The following is a 27040-nucleotide window of genomic DNA, read 5'->3' as shown; positions in this document are numbered from 1 at the left end:
CCTTTTCTATGTGTTCCATCTATACAATGTTTCCTTTGTTTCAGACCCAAAGACAGACTGACGTGTCTTTGGTCCAAATCTAACTTTTGGTCCGTGAGATTTATTTGTCTTACCACTTTGTACCTTCTCTTTTTGAAACGGATAGGGAAAAGTGGAGAGACTTTAAAGAGAAGAGCTTGCACGTTTGGGTTGCTATAAATTGTTTGGCTTTTACAATAATATTTATGGCCATATGTATCCTATTTATTTAATTCTTTTTTATATAGTTCAAATTAAACCTGAGAATACTATTACAGTTTATATTTTAAAATTTCATTTATAGTTACACAATTATATTTTTTTCCACTTGTCAAAAACTACTAACTAAATGTCTAGTCCTATTTAAAGAAAAAATTTTTATCAAAAAAAAAAAGAAATTATTAGTTATTTATTAAAATCCAATGAGGAAAACTATTCTGTTGATGATATCATTTTTTCTCATTCAAAAGATATATAAATTTAACAAATTAAATACACCAAATCATTTAACAACTGTAAAAGGAAAAGTTTAATTAACAAATTGGAACCCATGGAAGTTGAAAAAATTATATCATGGCTCTATCAATTCATTTATTTTTCACGTTCTTCACATGCTTTGGGTTGATTGTTTATCAATGTCAAGATCCAGTAAACTTTGGCAACTAACTCTCAAGTTAATTATCTTGCTATCAACAATCACTGAATGCAATATTATTTGTAGATTAAAGAACCTTAGTGAGCGCGCTCACATACCCCACGTCCCCACATTGTCATTGGAGAAATAAAATAAGTGTAAGAAAAAAAAATTGTATCAGAAAAAAAAATTGAATCATAATTTCCTGTCCATATGCACATCTACATAGTATGTCCTTATTATCTACACAGTTTCATGAAATTCTGTTGTGTGGTTTGAGAGGAGTTGTGATGACAAAAGGTTGCAGTAGTATATTGGGCAAATAAGTTCAAAGGGGCGTAACTTCTGGAAATAAAATGCTTCGCTGGGCGCAGCTTGATACGACCGCAGAGGTCGAACCCTGAACAGTTGGGGCAAGTATGGACACAACATTCAAGCTTGATACAGCTCTGAATTTGGATTGTGATTAAATATTTGACACAGCATAGGTTTCTGACACAGAAAGAATGTGGTCTAAGAACTTCAATTTTTTTAATTTACCTATTATGGTCCAATGTCCAAAATCAAAATACATGGTTAGATTCAGCATATCAAAGAACCCCATATATTCAATTTTTGTTGAAATCAAACAAAGTTTAATTTTGGACCCCAACTTGGACAAACTTGAAAACTGGTCCCATAATCAAAAATCTAAACACATGTTTAGATTCAGCATATCAAAGTACCCGAAGAATTCAATTTTTGTTAAAATCAAACTAAGTTTAATTTTGGACCCTTTGGACCTTAATGTAGACAAATTTAAAAAACGGGACCCAAAATTAAAAATCTAAAAACACGGTTAGATTTGGCATATCAAAGAACCCCAATAATTCAATTTTTGATGAAATCAAACAAAGTTTAATTTTGGACCCTTTTGACCTCAATATGAACCAATTTGATAGCGGGCCCACAAATAAAAAATCTAAATACATGGTAAGATTCAGCATATCAAAGAACCCCATATATTCAATTTTTGTTGAAATCAAACAAAGTTTAATTTTGGACCCCAATTTGGACCAACTTGAAAACTGGGCCAAAAATCTAAAATCTAAATACATGTTTAGATTCAGCATATCAAAGAACCCCATATATTCAATTTTCGTTGAAATCAAACAAAGTTTAATTTTGGACCCCAACTTGGACCAACTTGAAAACTGGGCCCATAATCAAAAATCTAAACACATGTTTAGATTCAGCATATCAAAGAACCCTAAGAATTCAATTTTTGTTAAAATCAAACTAAGTTTAATTTTGGACCCTTTGGACCTTAATGTAGACCAATTTAAAAAACGGGACCCAAAATTAAAAATCTAAATACACGGTTAGATTCGGCATATCAAAGAACCCCAATAATTCAATTTTTGATGAAATCAAACAAAGTTAAATTTTGGACCCTTTGGACCTCAATGTGGACCAATTTAAAAACGGGGCCCAAAATCCAAAAACTTAATACACGGTTAGATTCAGCATATTAAAGAACCCCAAGAATTCAAGAATAAAACCCCATTGAAATTGATCAAGAAATAAGCAATTTATACAAAGTATCTTCTTTTGCACAATACTGTGCAATTGAATATTTCTTGCTATTGCGCAATACTGTACAATTGACAATTTCTTGCTATTGCGCAATATTGTGCTATTGGATATTTCTTGCTATTGCGCAATACTGTTAAATTGAAGATTTCTTGCTATTGCGCAATACTGTGCAATTGAAGATTTCTTGCTATTGTGCAATACTGTGCAATTGAAAATTTCTTGCTATTGCACAATACTTATTATATAATAATTTACACATCCTGTTTGGTGTGTATCTCCTACCATATCATTATTATTTGCTTTTAAATATAAATCAGAAATAACCAACTAAAAATGGAAAATTTTAAAAGAAAAAAAAAAAAAAAAAAATCCCCCCCCCCAATTTTTTGAACCCCCTTATGATTCATCACCCCCAAACTCAATCCCAGCCTTCCCTTTGTGACATGGTACCTTGCAGTACAATTTCAGAGAGATCCATACACTTGAACACAAGTTATTGTCTGGAAACTAGAAAAATGCTTATTTTTGGCCCCTTTTTGTCCCCCAATTCCTAAACGTTTCGGGCAATTACCCCCAAACTCAATTCCAGCTTTCCCTTTGTGATATGGAACATTGTAGTACAATTTCAGAAATATCCAAACACTTACACACAAGTTATTGTCATGAAACTAGAAAAATGCTTGTTTTTTGCCCCTTTTTTGGCCCCTAATTCCTAAAATTTTGAGGCAATTACCCCCAAAATCAATTACAGCCTTTCCTTTGTGATATGGAACCTTGTGGTACAATGTCAGAGAGATCCATACACTTACACACAAGTTATTGTCTGAAAGTTACAAAAATGCTTATTTTTGGCCCCTTTTTGGCCCCCAATTCCTTAACTGTTGGTACCATAACCCCCAAAATCAATCCCAACCTTCCTTTCGTGGTATTGAACCTTATGGCGAAATTTCATGGAGATCCATTCACTTAAACTAAAGTTAGAGTGCGAAAACCAATGTGTCTTTGGACAACGCCGGACGACGACGACGACGACGCCGGACGACGACGACGACGACGACGACGACGACGCCAACGTCATACCAATATACGACCAAAAAATTTTTAATTTTTGCGGTCGTATAAAAATTGAATCGTAATTTCCTGTCGATATGCACATCAACGTAGTATGTCCTTATTATCTGAAAAGGTTTCATGAAATTCTGTTGTGTGGTTTGAGAGGAGTTGCGATGACAAAATGTTGCAGTAGTATATTGGGCAAATAAGTTCAAAGGAGCGTAACTCCTGGAAAAACAATTGAATCTTAATTTCCTGTCGATATGCACATCTACGTAGTATGTCCTTATCATCTGAAAAGGTTTCATGAAATTCTGTTGTGTGGTTTGAGAGGAGTTACGATGACAAAAGGTTGCAGTAGTATATTGGGCAAATAAGTTCAAAGGGGTGTAACTCCTAGAAAAAGAATTGAATCGTAATTTCCTGTCGATATGCACAACTACATAGTATGTCCTTATTATCTAAAAAGGTTTCGTGAAATTCTGTTGTGTGGTTTGAGAGGAGTTGCGATGACAAGAAACAGGACTGACGACTGACGGACTGACGGAATGACGGACGGACGGGTCAAAAACATTATACCCTCCGCAACTCGTTGCGTGGGGTATAATAACACCTTATAGATTCATAATAAATGTAAACAAGCATTCTGAGAGTATTGCATGGCAATACATAGTCCCCTACCGGGTAAAAATTCATTATACTGGAACAAAATGCTAACTTGTTATATAACTTGCCATGGTGTAAACAAAAAGTAAATATCATGTCAATATCTTCAAGCATGACTAAAAACAGTGTGGAAAACTGATTATATGAGTGAATTTTTCAAGTCCAAGGACCATAACTCTGCACAAAATTATTAGACCGAAACACAAATTTGAACTTGATCTGTAACTTGTCATGATAAAACTATATACCAATTATCAATCAATATTGTATAAGCATGATGAAAAAAACATAAGATATGATTAATAGTTCTCTAAAATTAGATATGATGTAATACAGTGTATATCTATTTTCAAATTATAATCAAATATAATTAATAGTTCCAAATATTTTTCTTTCATTTGTCACAAACTAATATAGATTTGTAACTTATCTATAAAATGTCAACAACTTTTATCTACACAATGTAATGTATTTAAATATATACATAATAAAATTAGATTATTATCTAATTAAAGGATTTCTCTTCATAATTTTTTTTTATATATATAGCATTCAGAAAATTAGTTTATACTAAATAACTAACAAACCTGCCAAAAAATTCTTCAAATAATTGAACAAAGAATGTCTTTTAAAAAATTAGTTATCTCCCTTTGTACAGAAATATGGTTTAACATAGTACTCTAACATTAGATATGGTCCAGAGTTATGGTCCATAACTCTGGATTAAATCATCAGACCGGAACAAAATTTGAACTTGATCTATAACTTGTCATGATAAAACTATATACCAAATATCAAATCAATATCTTCAAGAACGAAGAAAAAAAGTGTGGAAAGCTGATTTGCCGTACTGACAGGACAGACAGACGGACAGACAGACAGACGGACGGAGTGCAAACCTAAAGTTCCCTTCGACTTCGTCGGTAGGGGACTAATAAATGGAGAATGTGTCCATGGGACACAGATGATGCACCAGATTTCATATAATGTTATTAAGGGGCATAACTCCAGAAAGGTAAAATTGACGCCAACCAAATTCAACTTGATCTGAGTTTTGTGGTAATAAGCATTGTGTATAAGTTTCATAACATTTGGTTGAGGCAAACTTAAGTTAGAGAACGGAAACCAATTTTGGGACGTACAGATGCATACATGCCAACCCTCCCGTTTTGAGCGGGAGACTCCCACGCAAAGACGAAATTCCAGAAAATCTCCCGTTTGCAGACCAAGTTTACTTGGCAATGAATCTTTTTGCACATCATGTTCGATCAACTTTTCGATTTTTTCTGTGTTTGAAAGAATGCTTAGTGTGAGACTCACAACAAAATCAAATTATGGAATGTTATCTCGGAGGTATTTAAAAAAGGCTAAATAAAACCCCACCTTGTATAGAATAAGATAATAACCATGAATTGAAGAAATAAAGCATATATATATTTTATTAACTCTTTTTGGTGTTTTATAGATGAATAAGTAAACAGGTCATATATTTAACTTGAAAATGTCGTTCGTGCAAAATCTCACCCTCAGCTGTCATAGCTGAGGGGGAGATCTCCCTCTCTGAAGGTTTCAGAGGTTGGCAGGTATGCGGATGGACGTACAGACGGACAAGGGTAAAACTTAATGCCCCCTCCGCTAAGGCGGACGCATAAAAATGATTCAAATGTACATTGAATTGTAGAATTTTTCGTATGAAAATTATGAGGAGATAAAATGAACACTTCATCATCGCATATCATCACCTGAAGTCTGACTTTCATTGATCAAAATTAATTTTTCATCAGCAAGTAAAAGTCGTACAGTTTAGGTTTTTTTCAAGATTAAATGGATAAATCCTGTCTAAAGTTGATATATAGTTCATAGTGAGTTTGCTGATATTTGATGTATTCTCTAGATTATATGCCCGAATCCATGTAGTCAAACCTACATGGGCATTTTTTCTATGTCTTAAATTGGACAACAGTTGTTATAATAGGTGGATAAAGCCTTCCACGAAAACCATGAAAAATTGGTACCCCACGAATAAAAGTACTTTCACAGTATTTATTTATCATGTTTATAAGTTGTTATTGGCTGTGAACTAGATTTCAGTAACTGCGAGTTCTCTTATATCGGTTCTTTGTGTTTTTTGTATTTATGTTTAATGGTTGGTTTGTTTGTGTTTCGTACCAACTTATTGAGTACAGCATAGCCATTTGCAACTGTTTGTTTCTTATGCTGTGCTGCAACACCACTGTCCCATGTTCATGTCTGTCATTTTTGTTTCTCTTAAATTGTATTTTATAAATTAGGCTGTTAGCTTTCTCGTTGAATTGTTTTACATTTTTCATGTCAGGCCTTTTTATAGAGGACTATACATGTACAATTTTCATTGTTGAAACTGTACCATGACCTATAATTGCTTTTTTCTTCGTCATTTGAGCTCTGGTGGATAGTTCATTGGCAATCATACCACATCTCCTTATTTTTATATTGTGTCTATAGCATAGGAACAGTTGTTAGTTATTTGTAACCACGAGACAACTAAGTCATATCAACAGCCAAGTGATAGTTGTCTTGTATCTGAATATCGAGGACATCATTTTTTCCAACTGAACTGTGGAAATATTAACATTACTCACATTCTGACAGTATTTTAGAATATCCAGTTTATCCTCTTTACAGTCTGTATTAATATCCTTCTGCCATCCTGTGCTTGTTTTGTGCATTGCTGGTCTTCCACATTTAAATGCAACAGATGGAACAAATTTTGATGCAGGTATATCATTATCAACATTAGCTGCAAGTGCCTGAAAGAGTCACAAAAGAAAATATCAATCTATAATATATTTGTAGCTACTACATCATGTATATATCATATTGTTCATATTCTGGGATGTACATGTACCTTTTGTGGTCAATTTTGATCACTTGAAATCTTTTTAACTTTATTACAATATTTCTTTCTGGATTTCAATTCTAAATTGGCTTACACAATGTATTTATACAATAACTCCTATAATCATGATAATGGGTCCTTTGAAAAAACATAATTTTTGAGAATGTAAGCAGGGTTTCCAAACAAGAGGCTCCCAAGAATCTAAACCACTCACCTTGTAAAAAAATTGCCATTTTGTTATTCGTTATTTTTAGTTTTCCTTTATTCCAATCAGTTATGTTTGCTTATTGGTAGTTCTTAAACATTGGCATTTTTGTAGGTCTTGAATTGATTATCATTTTTGTCCAGCCTGCAAAAGCAAGACATAGCGATCCTAAATTCCATCGTCGCCGGGGGCAGCGTCCACAAATATACACTCTGTGGTTAAAGTTTTTGAAATTTTAATAACTTTCTTAAACTATCCTGGATTTCTCCCAAACTTGGAGAGAAGCTTGTTTATGATCATACATGTCATAAGATAGTATCCAGAAGTAAATTTTGTAAATAAAAAATCCTGTTTATTCGTATTTTACTTATAAATGAACTAAGTTTTTCTGCCAGTTAATAATGTTACATTCATGATCACTCTGTGGTTAAAGATTTAAAAATTTTAATAACTTTCTTAAACTATCCTGGATTTGTACCAAACTTGGACAGAAGCTTGTGTATGATCAAAAGCTAGTATCTAGAAGGAAATTTTGTAAAAATTTATTTCAAATTTATTTCCTGTTTTTCCGTATATTACTTATAAATGGACTTAGTTTTTCTTCAGTTAACATTATATACAGTCTGCAGTTAAAGTTTATAAAACATTTATTAGATTCATAAACCATCCTGGATTTTTACCAAACTTGGACAGAAGCTTCTTATTTATTTATTTCATTAACTGTAAATCTATTATGTGCATTCCCCTATCACACTGAAAACATAGACAACAGCAAAAGTAGGCGAGACACTGGGTTCCGCGTAACCCTTACGAATTTTTACTGTTTACAATTGATGTGTTTGAGATTCTTTCAAGGGCAATAAATCTTATAAGCAGTCAATTGACAATTTCGTCGAGTTGACATATTTGAAGATCTTATTTTGCTCAACACTTTTGCTGTTTACAATTCTTCTCTTATCTATTACAGTTTTTGCTAAAAACTAAAACTAGATATGGATGATGCCCCCCTCTGCTCTGCCACATATGCATAAGTATAGTTCCACATACTTTAGATTTGATAAAACAGTGATGTTGAAGTACAACTCGAAATTGTTGCGCTGTCTGTAAGATACAAATGATGCCCCTGCCTGACCATAAGAAATTGTAAATTTAACACTATGTCATACATGTATGTATGATGATCTATCTTTTATTTTGATTCCAAGTTTGGCAAAATATATATATATGGCACATAAACATAAGGCTGTGTAATGGGCCAAATTTTTAATAATAAGAAAATACAATTAACAATGCAATTCTCAGCCCAACCAAAAAAGGGGGAGTTGCCAAGTTAGCAAGGTGGAAGGCTAGCACCAAAAGATTGCACAATATCAAATGTCCTGCTGACGTCCACTTCTGTGTTCTATAAATAACTGGTTTAACTTAATACCAGATTATAAAAGTTGCAAACCAGAATGGAGTGAGAAGTACCATTTTACATCAAAGTCAGTATTCACTGAATTCCTTATTTTTATTCTGAATGTCTACACTTGCAGGACTGAATGTCCAGCCAAAAGGTTTCAACTTTCCAGATTTAGAAGTCATCAAGTTCAACTTTCTATTTCCAGTGGTCACCAAGTTCACAGAGTGGACTTGGCAGGGTACTTATACAGCCCCACAACAAAAATACACAGTACAGATCTAAGAGTACTCACAGTTACTGACAGCTAGTTCAAAGCCAAGAAAAACATGACCTGATGCAATGCCAAGATCATCATACAGGTATCAACAGATTGTAGAGCCATGAATGTGCATATGTATATAAAAATAAAATATTTAGTTTGATTTTAATTTACCGATAACCATATGCATGATAACAAAATCAATATTTATACCAACAAGCATTCTGAGAGTATTGCATGGCAATACATAGTCCCCTACCGGTTAAAAATTAATTGTACTGGAACAATATGCTAACTTGAGCTATAACTTGTCATGGTGTAAACTATATAACAAATATCAAGTCAATATCTTCAAGCATGATGACAAAAAGTGTGGAAAACTGATTATTTAAGTGAATTTTCTAAGTCCAAGGACCATAACTCTGCCCAAAAACATCAGACTGAAAAAAATTCGAAATTGGTCTGTAACTTGTCATGATAAAACAATGTAACAATTATTAAATCAATATCTTCAAGCCTGACCTACTGAATATTTGAGTGAATTTTCTAAGTCCAAGGACCATAACTCTGCACATAATTATCAGACCGGAACAAAATTCAAACTTGATCTGTAACTTGTCATGATAAAACTATATATCAAATATCAAATCAATATTTTCAAGCACGAAGAAAAAAAGTGTGGAAAGCTGATTTGCCGGACTGACAGAAGGACAGACAGACGGACGGAGTTTTCAATTCAAGGGAAAAAAAGTGCAAATGATTACATACAATTTACCGTAATAGGCAACAACTTTTGGTTACATGTAGCAACTTTTCTGAATATCTGGTTGTTTATGAGTTTGATCCCTTGGAAGGTGCTGTTTTTTTTTCAGAGGGATCAATCTAGAAACTTAAACATTCCTAAAAAAGCCACTTACCAAAGTTTCATCTTTACTTGGATATTGACCAAAACAAATGCACTAGCTTTTCAATATTTTTGCATTGTAAATCAATATCCTATTTAGGATATAATACACCACATGGGTTATTATAACCTGTTTGGGTGATTGGTCCCAACCTGTTTTAATTTTTTTATTAAGTTTTATGAAGCAGAAAACCACATTGATTATACAGGTCAGGAATAACCATTAGTTGGTGGGTTAAACCTCAATTCACGTATAATCCATCATATGACGTATACTGAGATAGACCAATTGAGGTACAAAATGTATAATAACATTTTCTCCATTCATTTTGCATACACATGTACCAACAAAAGCTTTGATGAGAATTCATTGGTAATAATTGCTTCTGACTTCCTGTGCTGCATTTTGTGGAAAGGATTATACCTCAATTGTATAATCCACTAATTGTCCTTGGTCAGTCAGGGGTACTTCTTGTACAAGTAATCTTTATTTACTTGAAGAAGTAAAAAATATATACTTATATAAGTTAATTATAATGTTTGAATAATCTCCACTTAATTTTCTCAAGTTCACTTGTATAAGTAAATTTTTTTTACAATCCCACAAAAATTCTCAAGTTTTGAGATGTAAAAACATGCCTTTAATGATTTTTCCCAGGTTTATAGCTCATAATTTTTTATTAGAGTTCAATGTTTCATCTCATTAATTCAACAAAGAAACTGATTGTGCAAAGATCCTAAGTATTTGACCAAGGCCTTCAAAAATTGCTCCTTGGGGGCTTGTAAATGAGCAGTGTTCTGAAGATAACAGACAAATGAGATTTTCATTGTCCATGAAATTACACTTGAATGATTAGTTAAGACATCTGCAAAGGACAGACAATTTAAAATTCTATTAGAGCAAAGAATGTCCTAAGAATTCAAGAAAAGAAGATAGGATGACTTTTTCACTTATATAAGTAAATAAACTGTTAACAAAGAGATATGTCTCGCCTATTAGTTATTTTGATAATGCAAATGTTGAAATTAAAATAGCAATACTTTAACATGTAAGTTATGCAAATATTCAAAGTCAATGAACCTGATGACTGAAGGTACAGGGCTAAACAATCTCCATGGAAATGAGATGTGCCAATGCTAATACAACTGCAAACCAAATACCATTGACTTTTCATAAGTCGTTCCCTTTAAACAAACCTAAACACAAACAGTAACTTGTAAACTATGTAAAAGTTTCAAAAGTCAATGAACCATAATTAGGGGGTGGGGTTATATACTCTCCATGGAAATGAAACTTGCAAATGCCAATACATTTGCATACTGAATATCATTGACTTAACATTAGTGGTTCATCTTAAACTGACCTATTCACAAACTAATACATGTAAACTAAGCAAAAGTTTCAAAGTCAATAAACCATGACTGAGGGGTAAGGACCAAATATTCTCCATGGAAATGAGATGTGCTAATGCTTATACAACTGCATACCAATTATCATTGACCTACCACTAACAGTTCCCCTTTAACTGACCTAATCACAAACTAATACATGAAAACTAAGCAAAAGTTTCAAAGTCAATAGACCATGAATGAGGGGGCGGGGCCAAATTATCTCCATGGAAATGAGATGTGCCAATGCTTATACAACTGCATACCAAATATCATTGACCTACCACTAGTGGTTCCCCAAAAACTGATCTAATCACAAACTAATACATGTAAACTAAGCAAAGTTTCAAAGTCAATAGACCTTGACTGAGAGGGCGGGCAAAATAATCTCCATGGTAATGAGATGTGCCAATGCTTATACATCTGCATACCAAATATCATTGACCTACCACTAGTGGTTCCCCATAAACTGACCTAATCACAAACTAATATATGTAAACTAAGCAAAGTTTCAAAGTCAATAGACCTTGACTGAGGGGGCGGGGGCCAAATAATCTCCATGGTAATGAGATGTGCCAATGCTAATACAACTGCATACCAAGTATATTGACCTACCACTAGTGGTTCACCATGAACTAGACCTAATCACAAACTAATACATTGTTGACGCCGCCGTCGCCGCTGACGCCGGAAACAGCATACCTATGTCTCGCTTTTTGACTCCGTCAAGGCGAGACAAAAAATCTGAATCTCTAAGGGACATAACAAAGCCAATTTTTTTTTTATCTATACAAGTAAATAAAATACACTTGTATAAGTATCCTACAAATTTACTTATATAAGTATATTAATATTCACTTCTTCAAGTAAATAATAAATGTGGATAGTGTCCACATGTGGACACAGATGATGCCCCCGCTTGCACATTATATAGTTATAAAGGGACATAACTGAAGAACGGTAAAAGTGACTCTACCCAAATTTGAACTTGATCTGAGTTTTGTGGTGATTAGCATTGTGTGTAAGTCTCATTACATTTGGTTGAGGATAACTTATGAAGAGAACAGAAACTAAATAAAATGCTTTGCTGGGCGCAGCTTGATACGACCGCAGAGGTCGAACCCTGAACAGTTGGGGCAAGTATGGACACAACATTCAAGCTTGATACAGCTCTGAATTTGGATTGTGATTAAATATTTGACACAGCATAGGTTTCTGACACAGAAAGAATGTGGTCTAAGAACTTGAATTTTTTTAATTTACCTATTATGGTCCAATGTCCAAAATCAAAGTACATGATTAGATTCAACATATCAAAGAACCCCATATATTCAATTTTTGTTGAAATCAAACAAAGTTTAATTTTGGACCCCAACTTGGACAAACTTGAAAACTGGTCTCATAATCAAAAATCTAAACACATGTTTAGATTCAGCATATCAAAGTACCCCAAGAATTCAATTTTTGTTAAAATCAAACTAAGTTTAATTTTGGACCTTTTGGACCTTAATGTAGACCAATTTAAATAAAATGCTTCGCTGGAGCGCAGCTTGATACGACCGCAGAGGTCGAACCCTGAACAGTTGGGGCAAGTATGGACACAACATTCAAGCTTGATACAGCTCTGAATTTGGATTGTTATTAAATATTTGACACAGCATAGGTTTCTGACACAGAAAGAATGTGGTCTAAGAACTTGAATTTTTTTAATTTACCTATTATGGTCCAATGTCCAAAATCAAAATACATGGTTAGATTCAGCATATCAAAGAACCCCATATATTCAATTTTTGTTAAAATCAAACAAAGTTTTATTTTGGACCCCAACTTGGACAAATTTGAAAACTTGGCCCATAATCAAAAATCTAAACACATGTTTAGATTCAGCATATCAAAGAACCCCAAGAATTCAATTTTTGCTAAAATCAAACTATGTTTAATTTTGGACCCTTTGGACCTTAATGTAGACCAATTTAAAAAACGGGACTTAAAATTAAAAATCTAAATACACGGTTAGATTTGGAATATCAAAGAACCCCAATAATTCAATTTTTGATGAAATCAAACAAAGTTTAATTTTGGACCCCAATTTGGACCAACTTGAAAACTGGGCCCATAATCAAAAATCTAAATACATGTTTAGATTCAGCATATCAAAGAACCCCATATATTCAATTTTTGTTGAAATCAAACAAAGTTTAAATACTGGACCCTATCTTGGACCAACTTGAAAACTGGGCCCATAATCAAAAATCTAAACACATGTTTAGATTCAGCATATCAAAGAACCCCAAGAATTCAATTTTTGTTAAAATCAAACTAAGTTTAATTTTGGACCCTTTGGACCTTAATGTAGACCAATTTAAAAAACAGGACCCAAAATTAAAAATCTAAATACACGGTTAGATTTGGAATATCAAAGAACCCTAATAATTCAATTTTAGATGAAATCAAACAAAGTTTAATTTTGGACCCTTTTGACCTCAATATGAACCAATTTGATAACGGGGTCCACAAATAAAAAATCTAAATACATGGTTAGATTCAGCATATCAAAGAACCCCATATATTCAATTTTTGTTGAAATCAAACAAAGTTTAATTTTGGACCCCAACTTGGACCAACTTGAAAACTGGGCCTATAATCAAAAATCTAAACACATGTTTAGATTCAGCATATCAAAGAACCTCATATATTCAATTTTTGCTAAAATCAAACTTTGTTTAATTTTGGACACTTTGGACCTTAATGTAGCCCAATTTAAAAAACGGGACCCAAAATTAAAAATCTAAATACACGGTTAGATATGGCATATCAAAGAACCCCAATAATTCAATTTTTGATGACATCAAACAAAGTTTAATTTTGGACCCTTTTGACCTCAATGTGGACCAATTTAAAAATGGGGCCCAAAATCCAAAAACTTAATACACGGTTAGATTCAGCATATTAAAGAACCCCAAGAATTCAAGAATAAAACCCCATTGAAATTGATCAAGAAATAAGCAATTTATACGAAGTATCTTCTTTTGCACAATACTGTGCAATTGAATATTTCTTGCTATTGCGCAATACTGTACAATTGACAATTTCTTGCTATTGCGCAATATTGTGCTATTGGATATTTCTTGCTATTGCGCAATACTGTGCAATTGCAAGAATTGCTATTGCGCAATACTGTGCAATTGAAGATTTCTTGCTATTGTGCAATACTGTGCAACTGAAAATTTCTTGCTATTGCACAATACTTATTATATAATAATTTACACATCCTGTTTGGTGTGTATCTCCTACTATATCATTATTATTTGCTTTTAAATATTAATCAGAAATAACCAACTTAAAATGGAAAATTTTAAAAGAAAAAAAAAAGGAAAAAAAAAAAAAAAAAAAGAAAAACAAAAAATCCCCCCTCCCAAATTTTTGAACCCCCTTATGATTCATCACCCCCAAACTCAATACCAGCCTTCCCTTTGTGGTATGGTACCTTGCAGTACAATTTCAGAGAGATCCATACACTTGAACACAAGTTATTGTCTGGAAACTAGAAAAATGCTTATTTTTGGCCCCTTTTTGGCCCCCAATTCCTAAACGTTTAGGGCAATTACCCCCAAACTCAATTCCAGCTTTCCCTTTGTGATATGGAACCTTGTAGTACAATTTCAGAAATATCCAAACACTTACACACAAGTTATTGTCATGAAACTAGAAAATTGCTTGTTTTTTGCCCCTTTTTTGGCCCCTAATTCCTAAAATTTTGAGGCAATTACCCCCAAAATCAATTACAGCCTTCCCTTTGTGATATGGAACCTTGTGGTACAATGTCAGAGAGATCCATACACTTACACACAAGTTATTGTCTGGAAGTTACAAAAATGCTTATTTTTGGCCCCTTTTTGGCCCCTAATTCCTTAACTGTTGGTACCATAACCCCCAAAATCAATCCCAAACTTCCTTTCGTGGTATTGAACCTTGTGGTAAAATTTCATGGAGATCCATTCACTTAAACTAAAGTTAGAGTGCGAAAACCAATGTGTCTTCGGACGATGCCGGACGACGCCAGACGACGACGACGACGACGCCGACAACGCCAACGTCATACCAATATACGACCAAAAAATTTTTAATTTTTGCGGTCGTATTAAAATGCTTTTTTTTTGCCCCTTTTTGGCCCCTAATTCCTTAACTGTTGGTACCATAACCTCCAAAATAAATCCCAAACTTCCTTTTGTGGTTTTGAACCTTATGGTAAAATTTCATAGAGATCCATTCACTTAAACTAAAGTTAGAGTGCGAAAACCAATGTGTCTTCGGATGACGACTACCCCAACATCATACCAATATACGACCGCAAAAAAAAAGCTTGGCACAGCTTGATACGACCGTAAAAGTCGAACCCTGAACAGTTGGGGCAAGTATGGACACAACATTCAAGCTTGATACAGCACTGAATTTGGATTATAATTTAATATTTGACACAGCATAGGTTTCTGACACACAATGAATGTGGTCTAAGAACTTAAAAATTTTTAATTTTCCTATTCAAACCATATCATTATTATTTGCTTTTATATATAAATCAGAAATAACCAATTTAAAATGGTAAATTTTTAAGAAAAAAAAGGAAAAAAAAATCCCCCCCCCCCCCCCCAAATTTTAATATTTGAACCCCCTTATGATTCATCACCCCCAAACTCAATCCCAGCCTTCCCTTTGTGGTATGGTACCTTGCAGTACAATTTCAGAGAGATCCATACACTTGAACACAAGTTATTGTCTGGAAACTAGAAAAATGCTGTTTTTTGGCCCCTTTTTGGGCCCAAATTCCTACAATTTTGAGGCAATTACCCCCAAAATCAATCACAGCCTTCCCTTTGTGGTATGATACCTTGCAGTACAATTTCAGAGAGATCCATACACTTGAACACAAGTTATTGTCTGGAAACTAGAACTAGAGGCTCTCAAGAGCCTGTGTCGCTCACCTGTATTTACTGATGCTTTGGAAATCATGTAAAATAAGGTTAAAATCATAATTAATATTATTAGATATAAGATATTATAATGATATCTAAGATAATAACAAAAAACTGCAAAATTTTTGTAAAATTACTAACTCAGGGGCAGCAACCCAACAACGGGTTGTCGGATTCGTCTGAAAATTTAAGGTCAGATAAATCTAAATCTGATGAACATTTTTGCCACCTGTCAGATTTGCTCTAAATGCTTTAGTTTCAGAGATATACAAATGTAAACCAAAAACTGCATTTTACCCCTATGTTCTATTTTTAACCAAGACGGCCATGATGGATGGAAGGCGGGGTCATCGGAAAAAATTTTAAAACTAGATACCCTAATAATGATTATGGCCAAGTATGGTTAAATTTGTCTCAGTAGTTTCAGAGAAGAAGATTTTTGTAAAAGATTACAAAAATTTACAAAAAATTGTTAAAAATTTACTATTAAGGGCAATAAATCCTAAAGGGGTCGACTGACAATTTTGGTCAAAACAACTTATTTGTAGATCTTACTTTGGTGAACATTATTGCTGTTTACAGTTTATCTCTATCTATAATAATATTCAAGATAATAACCAAAAACTGCAAAATTTCCTTAAAATTACCAATTCAGGGGCAGCAACCCAACAACAGGTTGTCAGATTTGTCCGAAAATTTCATGGCAGATAGATCTTGACCTGATAATCAGTTTTACCCATTCAGATTTACTCTAAATGCTTTGATTTCAGAGATATAAGCCAAAATCTACATTTTACCCCTATGTTCTATTTTTAGCCATGGCGGCCATCTTGGTTGGTTGGCGGGGTCATCGGACACATTTTTTAAACTAAATACCCTAATGATGATTGGGGCCAAGTCTGGTTAAATTTGGCCCAGTGGTTTCAGAGAAGATTTTTTTTAAAAGCAAACGACGACGAGGACGACGGACGCAAAGTGATGAGCTCAAAATTCTTGTTTTTCCCCCCTTTTTGGCCCCTAATTCCTAAAATTTGGAGGCAATTACCCCCAAAATCAATCCCAGCATTCCCTTTGTGATATGGAACCTTGTGGTACAATGTCAGAGAGATCCATACACTAACACACAAGTTATGTCTGGAAGTTACAAAAATGCTTATTTTTGGCCCCTAATTCATTAACTGTTGGTACAATGTACCATAACCCCCAAAATCAATCCCAACCTTCCTTTTGTGGTATTGAACCTTATGGTAAAATTTCTTAGAGATCCATTCACTTAAACTAAAGTTAGAGTGCGAAAACTAATGTGTTTTTCGGATGACGATGACGACGATGGACGACAACGAAGCCAGACGACAATGGCGCCAGCGTCATACCAATATACGAACGCAAAAATTTTTTGCGGTCGTATAAAAAAAGAAAAGAAATATTTAACAATTTTTCCATTTGTAAAGTGCATAACTCTAGAACAGTAAAAGTGACGGCACCAAAATTCAAACTTGATCTGTATATTGTGGTTATAAGCATTGTGTATAAGTTTCATAACATTTGATTGAGGCAAACTTAAGTTAGAGAACAGAAACGAAAAATTTAGCATTTTTTCCATTTGTAAAGGAGCATTACTCTAGAAAGGTAAAAGTGACGCCACCAAAATTCAAACTTGATCTGTATTTAGTGGTAATAAGCATTGTGTTTAAGTTTCATAACATTTGGTTGAGGCAAACTAAAGTTAGAGAATGGAAACCAGCTTTGGGACGTACGAACTGATGGACGGATGGACGTACAGATGGACAAGGGCAAAACTTAATGCCCCCTCCGCTACAGCGGGGGCATAAAAATTACTTGTACAAGTAGTACACCTGACTGTTGGTGTAAATAAGTTAATGCATATAAGTAAGTGACACATCTCCATAAATCCTCATAGGGAGTGTACAGAGATTCCACTGTACCCTCGCAGCTCTTGACGGGTGCTCCCAATAACAATGGATTTTAGTACGTACAAACATACATACGTACAATGGCCAACATTTTATAGAAGTTCGTTATTATGTTTGAACATTTTTGAAGCAACAGATTATAAATACATTTCATGATTGAATCTTATAAGGACATCAACTTAGTACCTCTACGAATTTAAAATGTAGACAATTCAAAATGGAACCAGATATTTGATTTATAATTTTATGATGCATGGAATGAGCAATTTACATAAACAATCAGCTGTTTGCTTAATGTTTATATTTCCATTTTAAGTATGATCACTTTAACTATTCTGTCAGTCGAGACGTCGGATTGGGTGTGAATTTACGATGGCTTTCTTATTTTTGTCATCTATATAAAACAAGCATTCTGAGAGTATTGCATGGCAATACATAGTCCCCTACCGGTTAAAAATTCATTGTACTGGAACAAAATGCTAACTTGATCTATAACTTGTCATGGTGTAAACTATATACATGTAACAAATATCAAGTCAATATCTTCAAGCATGACGAAATAATAAACTGCTTCGCTGAGTGCAGCTAGATACGCCAGCAGAGGTCCAACCCTGAACAGTTTGGGCAAAAATGGACACAATATTCAAGCTTGATTCAGGTCTGAATTTGGATTGTAATTAAATATTTGACATATTATAGGTTTCTGAATAAATGTAGTCAAAGAACTTGAAATTGGTTATATGAATTGAATTTATATTCAATTAAAGATTTCTTGCTGTTGTGCAATACTTAGTAAATCTGTTGTCAGACTTTAAACAAATAAAGTTCAATTAATTCTCAATGTCATATTAGAAATTTATGAAAATAAAAAGGGAGCTTACATCAATAGATATAAACAATTCACCAAAGTTTCATGAGAACTGGTGACAGCATTTTTGAGTTATTGTCCGAAAACTGGAAAATCACCCCTTTTTTTAATGAATAAAACCCCATAACTCAGAAATGTAAAATGTAAAATTTATAAAATTCTAAAGGGAGCTTACATCAATACATACAAACTATTCACCAAAATTTCAATAGAATTGCTGAAAGCATTTTTGAGTTTTTGTCCGAAAACTGGAAAATCCCCCCTTTTTTTATGAATAAAACCCTGTAACTTGGAAACATAAAATCTTAAATTTATAAAAATCGAAAGGGAGCTCAAGTCAATAGATATAAACAATTCACCACAATTTCTTGCAAGTTGGTGAAAGCATTCTTGACTTATTGTACGAAAACTGGAAAATCCCCCTTTTTTTAATGAATAAAACCCAATAACTCAGAAACGTAAAATCAAAATTTAATAAAAAATGAAAGGGAGCTCACGTCAATAGATATAAACAATTCACAAAAGTTTTATGCAAATTGGTTAAAGCATTTTTGAGTTAATGTCCGACATGTTGACAACGGACAGACGGACGGACAGAGGTATACCATAATAAGTCCTGTAAACGGGCGTATAAAAAAGTGTGGAAAACTGATTATTTAAGTGAATTTTTTAAGTCCAAGGACCATAACTCTGCACAAAATCATCAGACCAGAACAAAATTTGAACTTGATCTGTAACTTGTCATGATAAAACAATGTACCAATTATCAAATCAATATCTTCAAGCATGACGAAAAAAAAGGGTGGAAAACTGATTATTTGAGTGAATTTTCTAAGTCCAAGGACCATAACTCTGCACAAAATCATCAAACCAGAACAAAATTCAAACTTGATCTGTAACTTGTCATGATAAAACTATATACCAAATTTAAAATCAATATCTTCAAGCATGACGAAAATAAGTGCGGAAAACTGATTATTCGAGTAAATTTTCTAAGTCCAAGGACCATAACTCTGCACAAAATCGTCAGACCGAAACAAAATTCGAAATTGATCTGTAACTTGTCATGATAAAACAATACACAACATATGAAATCAATATCTCCAAGCAAGAATGTGTCCCCATGGACACAGATGATGCCCCCGCTTGCATACAACATTATAAAGGGACATTACTCAAGAACGATAAAAGTGACGCTACCCAAATTTGTACTTGATCTGAGTTTTAAGGTTATAAGTATTGTGTATAGGTTTCATAATGTTTGGTTGGGGCAACTTAAGTTAGAGAATGAAAACTAAAAATTTTGTATTTTTTTCCATTTATAAAGGGGCATAACTCGAGAATGGTTAAAGTGACCCCACCAAAATTCAAACTTGATCTTTATTTTGTGGTAATAAGCATTGTGTATATGTTTCATAAAATTTGGTTGAGGCAAACTTAAGTTAGAGAACGGAAACTAAAAATTTTGTAATTTTTCCATTCATAAAGGGGCATAACTCTAGAACGGTTAGAGTGATGCTACCAAAATTCAAACTAGATCTGTATTTGGTGATAATAAGCATTGTGTATAAGTTTCATAACATTTGGTTGAGGCAAACTTAAGTTAGCAGGGTTCACACTACTTCAGAATCATAGGGAGAAGTGACTTCTCTTTTTGAAATTGAGAGGGAGAAGTGGTGAGAATTGAAAGAGAAGTGCTTGTTTGCTCGCAGCCCTACAATGTTTAGTTTTTACTATAATACATTAAGGGCCATATGTATCTTATTTTTTTTATATTGTTCAATTTGTACCTGGGTATACAATTAAAGTAACTGTTCAAATTTAAAGTTGTTTAATTTTATCATATCTAGTTGCACAATCATCTGAGTCCTCTTTTCAGAAAAAACAATTAAATATCTGGCACTAATAAATTAAAAAAGATTTTTTTTATATCAAAAAGGAAAAGAAAGTTGTTATATCAATTAAAAAACTACTCCGCTATCATGTTCATGAAACTGAGTATTTCTCATTAAAAAGATATATAAATTTAACAGTTAAGCTTGGACATAATATAATTATAGTTATGATAGTGTAAAAGTCCCAGAATTGAGCAACTTTAACTTATAAATTGAAACAATGCATATACATGGAAATATATACATTAATCAAGAAGATCTAACCAAAAGTATGTTAATGCATGTGGAATGCGTAATTTTTCCTTTTGGGATCAATTTTTGTCTGTCAGCAGTGCAATTCATGCGTCCGTAGTCATTATCGTAAAAATCTGGATTTCAGTCATAGCAGGTCAGTTTCCGATGAAATCCCAGCTCCGATCCGTAGTTGTACAATAATATGCCCAATAATTTAAATGGTGGACGAAGAAAAATTTTCAAAAAATAAACGATGTTTGACACGCTATTTGGAAAGGAATATGACGTTTTTAATGCAATACAAGGATAACAAATTTACTTCAGACAAAGTTCATCAAGTTCTAATGAAGTAACAACTTATTTTGCCGAAAGTTAGAATGATTTGATGTACGCTCTCCGAGTAACAAGTAGCGGAAGTGATAAAAAATTGTTTTTATGAAATAACATGCCACCAACTTTGAAAACAATGCTTTAACCTCTTTTCTGAAGAAAATAAATCGTTTATGCCTTGAATTTCTTTACTTTTAAATGAAAAATTGCTGTTTCATCGTCTTGGTAAAAATTGAATATTGCCGATGACGAAAGCAACTGAAAGCTAGTATCGTAAACCACAGGGCGACTTGTTTTCGCTTTTGAGGGTCGGGCAAAGCAAAGTGACGGACGGGAAAGCGACTTCTTCGCCCTAGTCGCCTGGTAGCGTGAGCCCTGGTTAGAAAACGCAGTGATATTGTTGTCTTTTTTCAAAACTACCTCTACCGTTTTTTATTGGGAAAAATGCATATTTTTTATTGAAATTGGGAAATTTGTCAGTGATATTGTTGTCTTTTTTCAAAACTACCTCTGCCCTTTTATTTTGGGAAAATTAGGGAAATTGGGAATTTTTTAAATAGTTTTTTTCGCGTAATATTTTGAATTGTGAGACCAGAAAGGAACTTTTTGGGGAGGGGAAGGAAACGAAGAAATTGACAGTACTTAATACATTTTGTACATTGAAAACCATGTGTGTTACAAACACTGCAATGATTCTAATAAGAAACCGGGATCTCAAAAGCACTTATAATATCAAAAAAATAACATGAATACGAAATTTACGTACATTACTACCGATGCCATCATCGTTTGGGGAAAATGCATAACTTTTTGGGAGGAATTTTATGCCATTTTTTTTAGTAATGGGAATTTTCTCTAGGGGAAAAAGCCATATTTTGGAGTTAATTTGAGGCAAACAATATCACTGTTTGTATATTTTATTCTTAACACATCTCCAATTTTTTGCTGACCTTTGCTGTCTTTTTTGCACTGTTTTTTCATGTATATTTTGGTTGTCAGACATTTTAAACCTGAAAGATACTTTTCGGAGAGGGGAAAGAAACAGAAGCAATGATGGTACTTAATGCATTGAAAACCACATGTGTTACAAACACCACAATGATTCTGATCAGAAAACTGGATCTCAAAAGTGCTTTCTAATATCAAAATACATGAATACGATATTTACAAACATTACTACCAATGCCATCACTGTATGGGGAAAATGTAAAACTTTTTGGGAGGAATTTTAAGCCATTTTTTTTAGTAATTGGGAATTTTCTCTAGGGAAAAAGCCGAATTTCGGCTGTAATTTGAGACAAACAATATCACTGTAGAGGGGCATAACTCTAGAACGGTTAAAGTGACGCCACCAAAATTCAAACTTGATCTGTGTTTTGTGGTAATTAACATTGTGTATAAGTTTCATAACATTTGGTTGAGGCAAACTCAAGTTAGAGAAGGGAAACCAATTTTGGACGTATGTTCGTACGTATGTACGTACAGACGGACAAGGGTAAAACTTAATGCCCCCACCGCTACGGCGGGGGCATAAAAATATAAGGGGTCTTTACTTGGGGGTTATAAAATTCCTTCGTTTTTTTCTTAAATAGGTTTGGGGATTTTTAAATTCCTTTGATATGTTCTTAAATAGGTTTGAGGTTATAATTTAAATACTTATACAGTACACACAGAGAGTACTGATTCTTATACTCCAAACACTGTGTAAAAACTTGGCGTCACACCAAAAAACTCCAGCAACACTCTCTAAATCTTGGGAGGAAATTAGGAGAAACTTACTTATGGGAGTTTTTAACGACCTTGACTGGCTATAAAGCCCTCGCACGGTCGGTGGGAGAAACTTGGTGTAATTCCTCCATTTAATCCCTTAATTGTTTATTACCTTGGTGTCTTTTCTCTTAACACCATGATTTTTATTGCCATAATTACCTTTGAAGTGTGCCAGTAGTTGTTGACTACAATAAACATTTCTTGTACATGTGTTTCCTGTCATTAAATGACAGTCACATTTGTAACATTTTAAGGACATCAAATTTAGAAAGAAAATATTAGAATATCACATGTTTATATAAGATGATAATAATAATTATAAATTAAGACAAGTTTAACTGAATTTAGTCAATCTTTTTTTTAAATTTGAATGAAAATTAAAGGAAGAAATATATATATTCAATTTTTTTAAATTCTTTTATTATTTGCTTTTATCATTTAATAATTTTTTAATCTGACTACAAATAAAACTTATAAATATCAACTAGCCATTCTTGATTATGTAAGAAAATTAATAATTTTCCAATCTTACAAGATAAACGAAAACAAATATCAATATATATTTGTATAAAAAATTTTAAAATTTCATTTCATTACCTTTTCAGATATTTCAGAAATAAAACTTTGAAGAAAATATTTTAAATAGGATGAAGTAATCAGAATTAGTTGACCTGTAATCACATGTCAATGTCAAACCATACAGTCATGCTTTGATGATTTTTATTACTTTTACCTGCAATCAACAAGTCATAAAATCATCCCAGATGGGAGCAATTACTGGGAGTATTTTGGGAGAGAAGTCTGTGTTTCACAGTGTGACACTGTGTTACACCAGAATCAGTGTTAGGAGTATGAGAATAAGTCCTCTCTGTGTGTACTGTATTCTTGTTTCAAGAATAAGTCAATCTAATAAAGTTCAATCAATCAGACTGACTTAAAATTACAAGGAGAACATAATTTAAAATGTTTTCTTCCTTTGTTATTCTAAATTTGATGTCCTATATATTGGGGGTTATAAAATTCATTTGATTTTTTCCGTAAATATGTTTGGGGCACGTGCACCTGTTCTATTTTTTAAATAAACCCTGTCAAAATATGGAAATAAACGATAATGATAAAGTGTAAAATCAACAGATAAACGACAGAAAAATCTAAAAAATAAATGTGGATAGTGTCCACATGTGGACAGATGATGCCCCGCTTGCATATCATATAGTTATAAAGGAACATAACTGAAGAACGGTAAAAGTGACGCTACCCAAATTTGAACTTGATCTGAGTTTTGTGGTAATAAGCATTGTGTGTAAGTCTCATAACATTTGGTTGAGGCTAACTTAAGAAGAGAACAGAAACTAAAAATTCAGCAATTTTCTCTTTGTAAACATGCATAACTCTAGAACGGTTGTTTATAAGTTTTATAACATTTGGTTTAGACAAACAAAAGTTAGAGAACGGAAACGAAAAATTCAGCAATTTTTATGTTTATAAAGGGACATAACTCAAGAATGGTAAAAGTGTCGCCACCAAATTTCGTACTTAATCTGTATTATGTAGTAATAAGCATTGTGTATAAGTATCATAACATTTGGTTGAGGCAAACTAAAGTTAGAAAACGGAAACAAAAAATTTGTACTTGATCTTAGTTTTGAGGTAATGCATACCTGCCAACTTTTGAAAGTCCCCATGGGGGTTTTAGTGCGCAACAACAATTCTTCGCAACATATTTTGCGCATGCTGTTTTGTGGTCTAGAAAAAGTGTCATATTTGTATGATGAGCTTACAAGCCCTTTTCTTAAGTTTATTAGCATAATTCTAGTTATTATTAATATATCAGTAGAAAAGATGAATCTGTAGCTAGAAGACCAGGATTTATTTTCTTGTGTTAGGATATTAAATGATTGTTGATGTTTAAAATTTAAAATTATGCATAAAGAAGGACTTTTATCAGGTTGGGAACAACACCCCAAATGAGGGGTAACCCCTCAATGTAAGGACATTAAAAACCAATTTTAAGTACAAATGAGCACATATCTATAATATTTGAAGAAACTTTTCCTAAAGAATTATACATCTATCTGGTATTATATCAAAACATGTCCAAGAATTTTGTAATGTTCCTGGATTTTTATCTTCTTTATTATCAAAAATAATTGGACCCCTCATTTAGAAAAGACTTTTAAGTTGTTCCAAATATAATGAATTTTCCCAATTTTAAAAATTTAAGTTAAAAAATCTTAATTTTTCTTTTTTCTTTTATACAATATATTTAAGGGATATTCCCCTCATTTGGGGGTTTGTTCCGAACCTGTTTGTTTGGTCCTTGTGAAAAATGAAATACAAAATGTATAGTACATTGTACCTTAAATGATTTGCCCCATTTGGTAATTTAATTGAATACAAAAATGACATATGTTTCAGCAAGTGTAATGTCAATAAATTAGTGAATAAACTACTATTTATTATCTTTATGGTAGTACTGTACATTGAATTTTGTCAATAAGCCATGCTTTTATTCTTAAGCTGTTTAAGAACCTCCTTGCAGATGAAAATTAACCTTCCATGTTCAAGATTTTACAATTCTGACTAACACACAGAGGAATACAACACAAGTTCAAAATCTAGCATGTTAGAATTATCTTAAGAGAAAACGTTTTTGATTGGCTTATTAATTTGATCATGAGAAACACAGAATTTGATTGGCTGATCACGATTGTCTTCCCTTGAGAACAGGTCAAAATCGGGAACAATCATATTTTTTGTGTAGATTTTCACAAAATCGTGTTTTAGAGTTTTTTTCACGATCACGATCGTGCAATCGTGACAAAGGGTCAAAATCGTGTAGTACACGCCTAAAACGTGAAAGTTGGCAGGTATGGTAATGAATATTGTGTATAGGTTTCATAATGTTTGGTTGGGGCAAACTTAAGTTACAGAATGGAAACTAAAAATTTTGCAATCTTTCGATTTATAAAGGGGTATACATTGTAACTCAATAATGGTTAAAGTGACACTACCCAAATTCAACTTGATCTGTGTTTTATCAGTGGAAGTCAAAATTAAACATTGCATTGTATAAAGCATTGATTGTAGTTGATTCAACTATAATCATGGACAAAGGAAGATAACTCCCAATTTTAATAAAATGCTCCGCAGGGCGCAGCTTGGTACGACCGCAGAGGTCGAACCCTGAACAGTTGGGGCAAGTATGGACACAACATTCAAGCTTGATACAGCTTTGCATTTGGATTGTGATTAAATATTTGACACAGCATAGGTTTCTGACACAGAATGAATGTGGTCTAAGAACTTAAAAATTTTAAATTGGACATTCACCTATTATGGTCCAATATCCAAAATCTAAATACATGGTTAGATTCAGCATATCAAAGAACCCCAAGAATTCAATTTTTGATGAAATCAAACAAAGTTTAATTTTGGACCCTTTTGACCTCAATGTGGACAAAGTTGATAACGGGGCCCAAAAATCAAAAATCTAAATACATGGTTAGATTCAGCATATCAAAGAACCCCGTATATTCAATTTTTGTTGAAATCAAACAAATTTTAATTTTGGACCCCGATTTGGACCAACTTGAAAACTGGGCCCATAATCAAAAATCTAAATACATGTTTAGATTCAGCATATCAAAAAACCCTAAGAATTCAATTTTTGTTAAAATCAAACTCTGTTTAATTTTGGACCCTTTGGACCTTAATGTAGACCAATTTGAAAACAGAACCAAAAATTAAGAATCTAAATACACGGTTAGATTCGGCATATCAAAGAACCCCAATAATTCAATTTTTGATGAAATCAAACAAAGTTTAATTTTGGACCCTTTGGACCTCAATGTTGACCAATTTAAAAACAGGGCCCAAAATCTAAAAACTAAATACAATGTTAGATTCAGCATATTAAAGAACCCCAAGAATTCAAGAATAAAACCCCATTGAAATTGGTCAAGAAATAAGCAATTTATACGAAGTATCTTCTTTTGCACAATACTGTGCAATTAAATATTTCTTGCTATTGCGCAATACTGTACAATTGAC

General features: G+C 33.1%; 3 protein-coding genes across 4 annotated transcripts in view; all 3 read right to left on the bottom strand.

Moving 5' to 3' along the window:
• LOC127701179 (uncharacterized) overlaps nucleotides 1–27040 on the bottom strand; it is a 213226-nt gene that overhangs the window by 42965 nt on the left and 143221 nt on the right. The window contains exon 3 of the mRNA XM_052205010.1: nucleotides 2678–3161. The gene's annotated coding sequence lies outside the window, so the exon portion shown is untranslated. The remainder of the gene's footprint in view (nucleotides 1–2677; nucleotides 3162–27040) is intronic.
• LOC127701173 (uncharacterized) overlaps nucleotides 1–27040 on the bottom strand; it is a 152260-nt gene that overhangs the window by 49154 nt on the left and 76066 nt on the right. The window lies entirely within an intron of this gene.
• The window catches only part of LOC127701149 (amyloid-beta precursor-like protein), a 201841-nt gene that overhangs the window by 164436 nt on the left and 10365 nt on the right, over nucleotides 1–27040 (bottom strand). For both annotated transcript variants that reach the window (XM_052204959.1, XM_052204960.1), the window contains exon 2: nucleotides 6568–6735. In XM_052204959.1, the coding sequence (XP_052060919.1) occupies nucleotides 6568–6735 (168 nt within the window). The remainder of the gene's footprint in view (nucleotides 1–6567; nucleotides 6736–27040) is intronic.

This window comes from Mytilus californianus, unplaced genomic scaffold (genome assembly GCF_021869535.1).
Source record: "Mytilus californianus isolate M0D057914Y unplaced genomic scaffold, xbMytCali1.0.p SCAF_5, whole genome shotgun sequence".
Taxonomy (NCBI): Eukaryota; Metazoa; Mollusca; class Bivalvia; order Mytilida; family Mytilidae; genus Mytilus; species Mytilus californianus.
The sequence above is the reverse complement of the archived record's forward strand: the minus strand, read 5'-3'. Positions and strand labels throughout refer to the sequence as shown.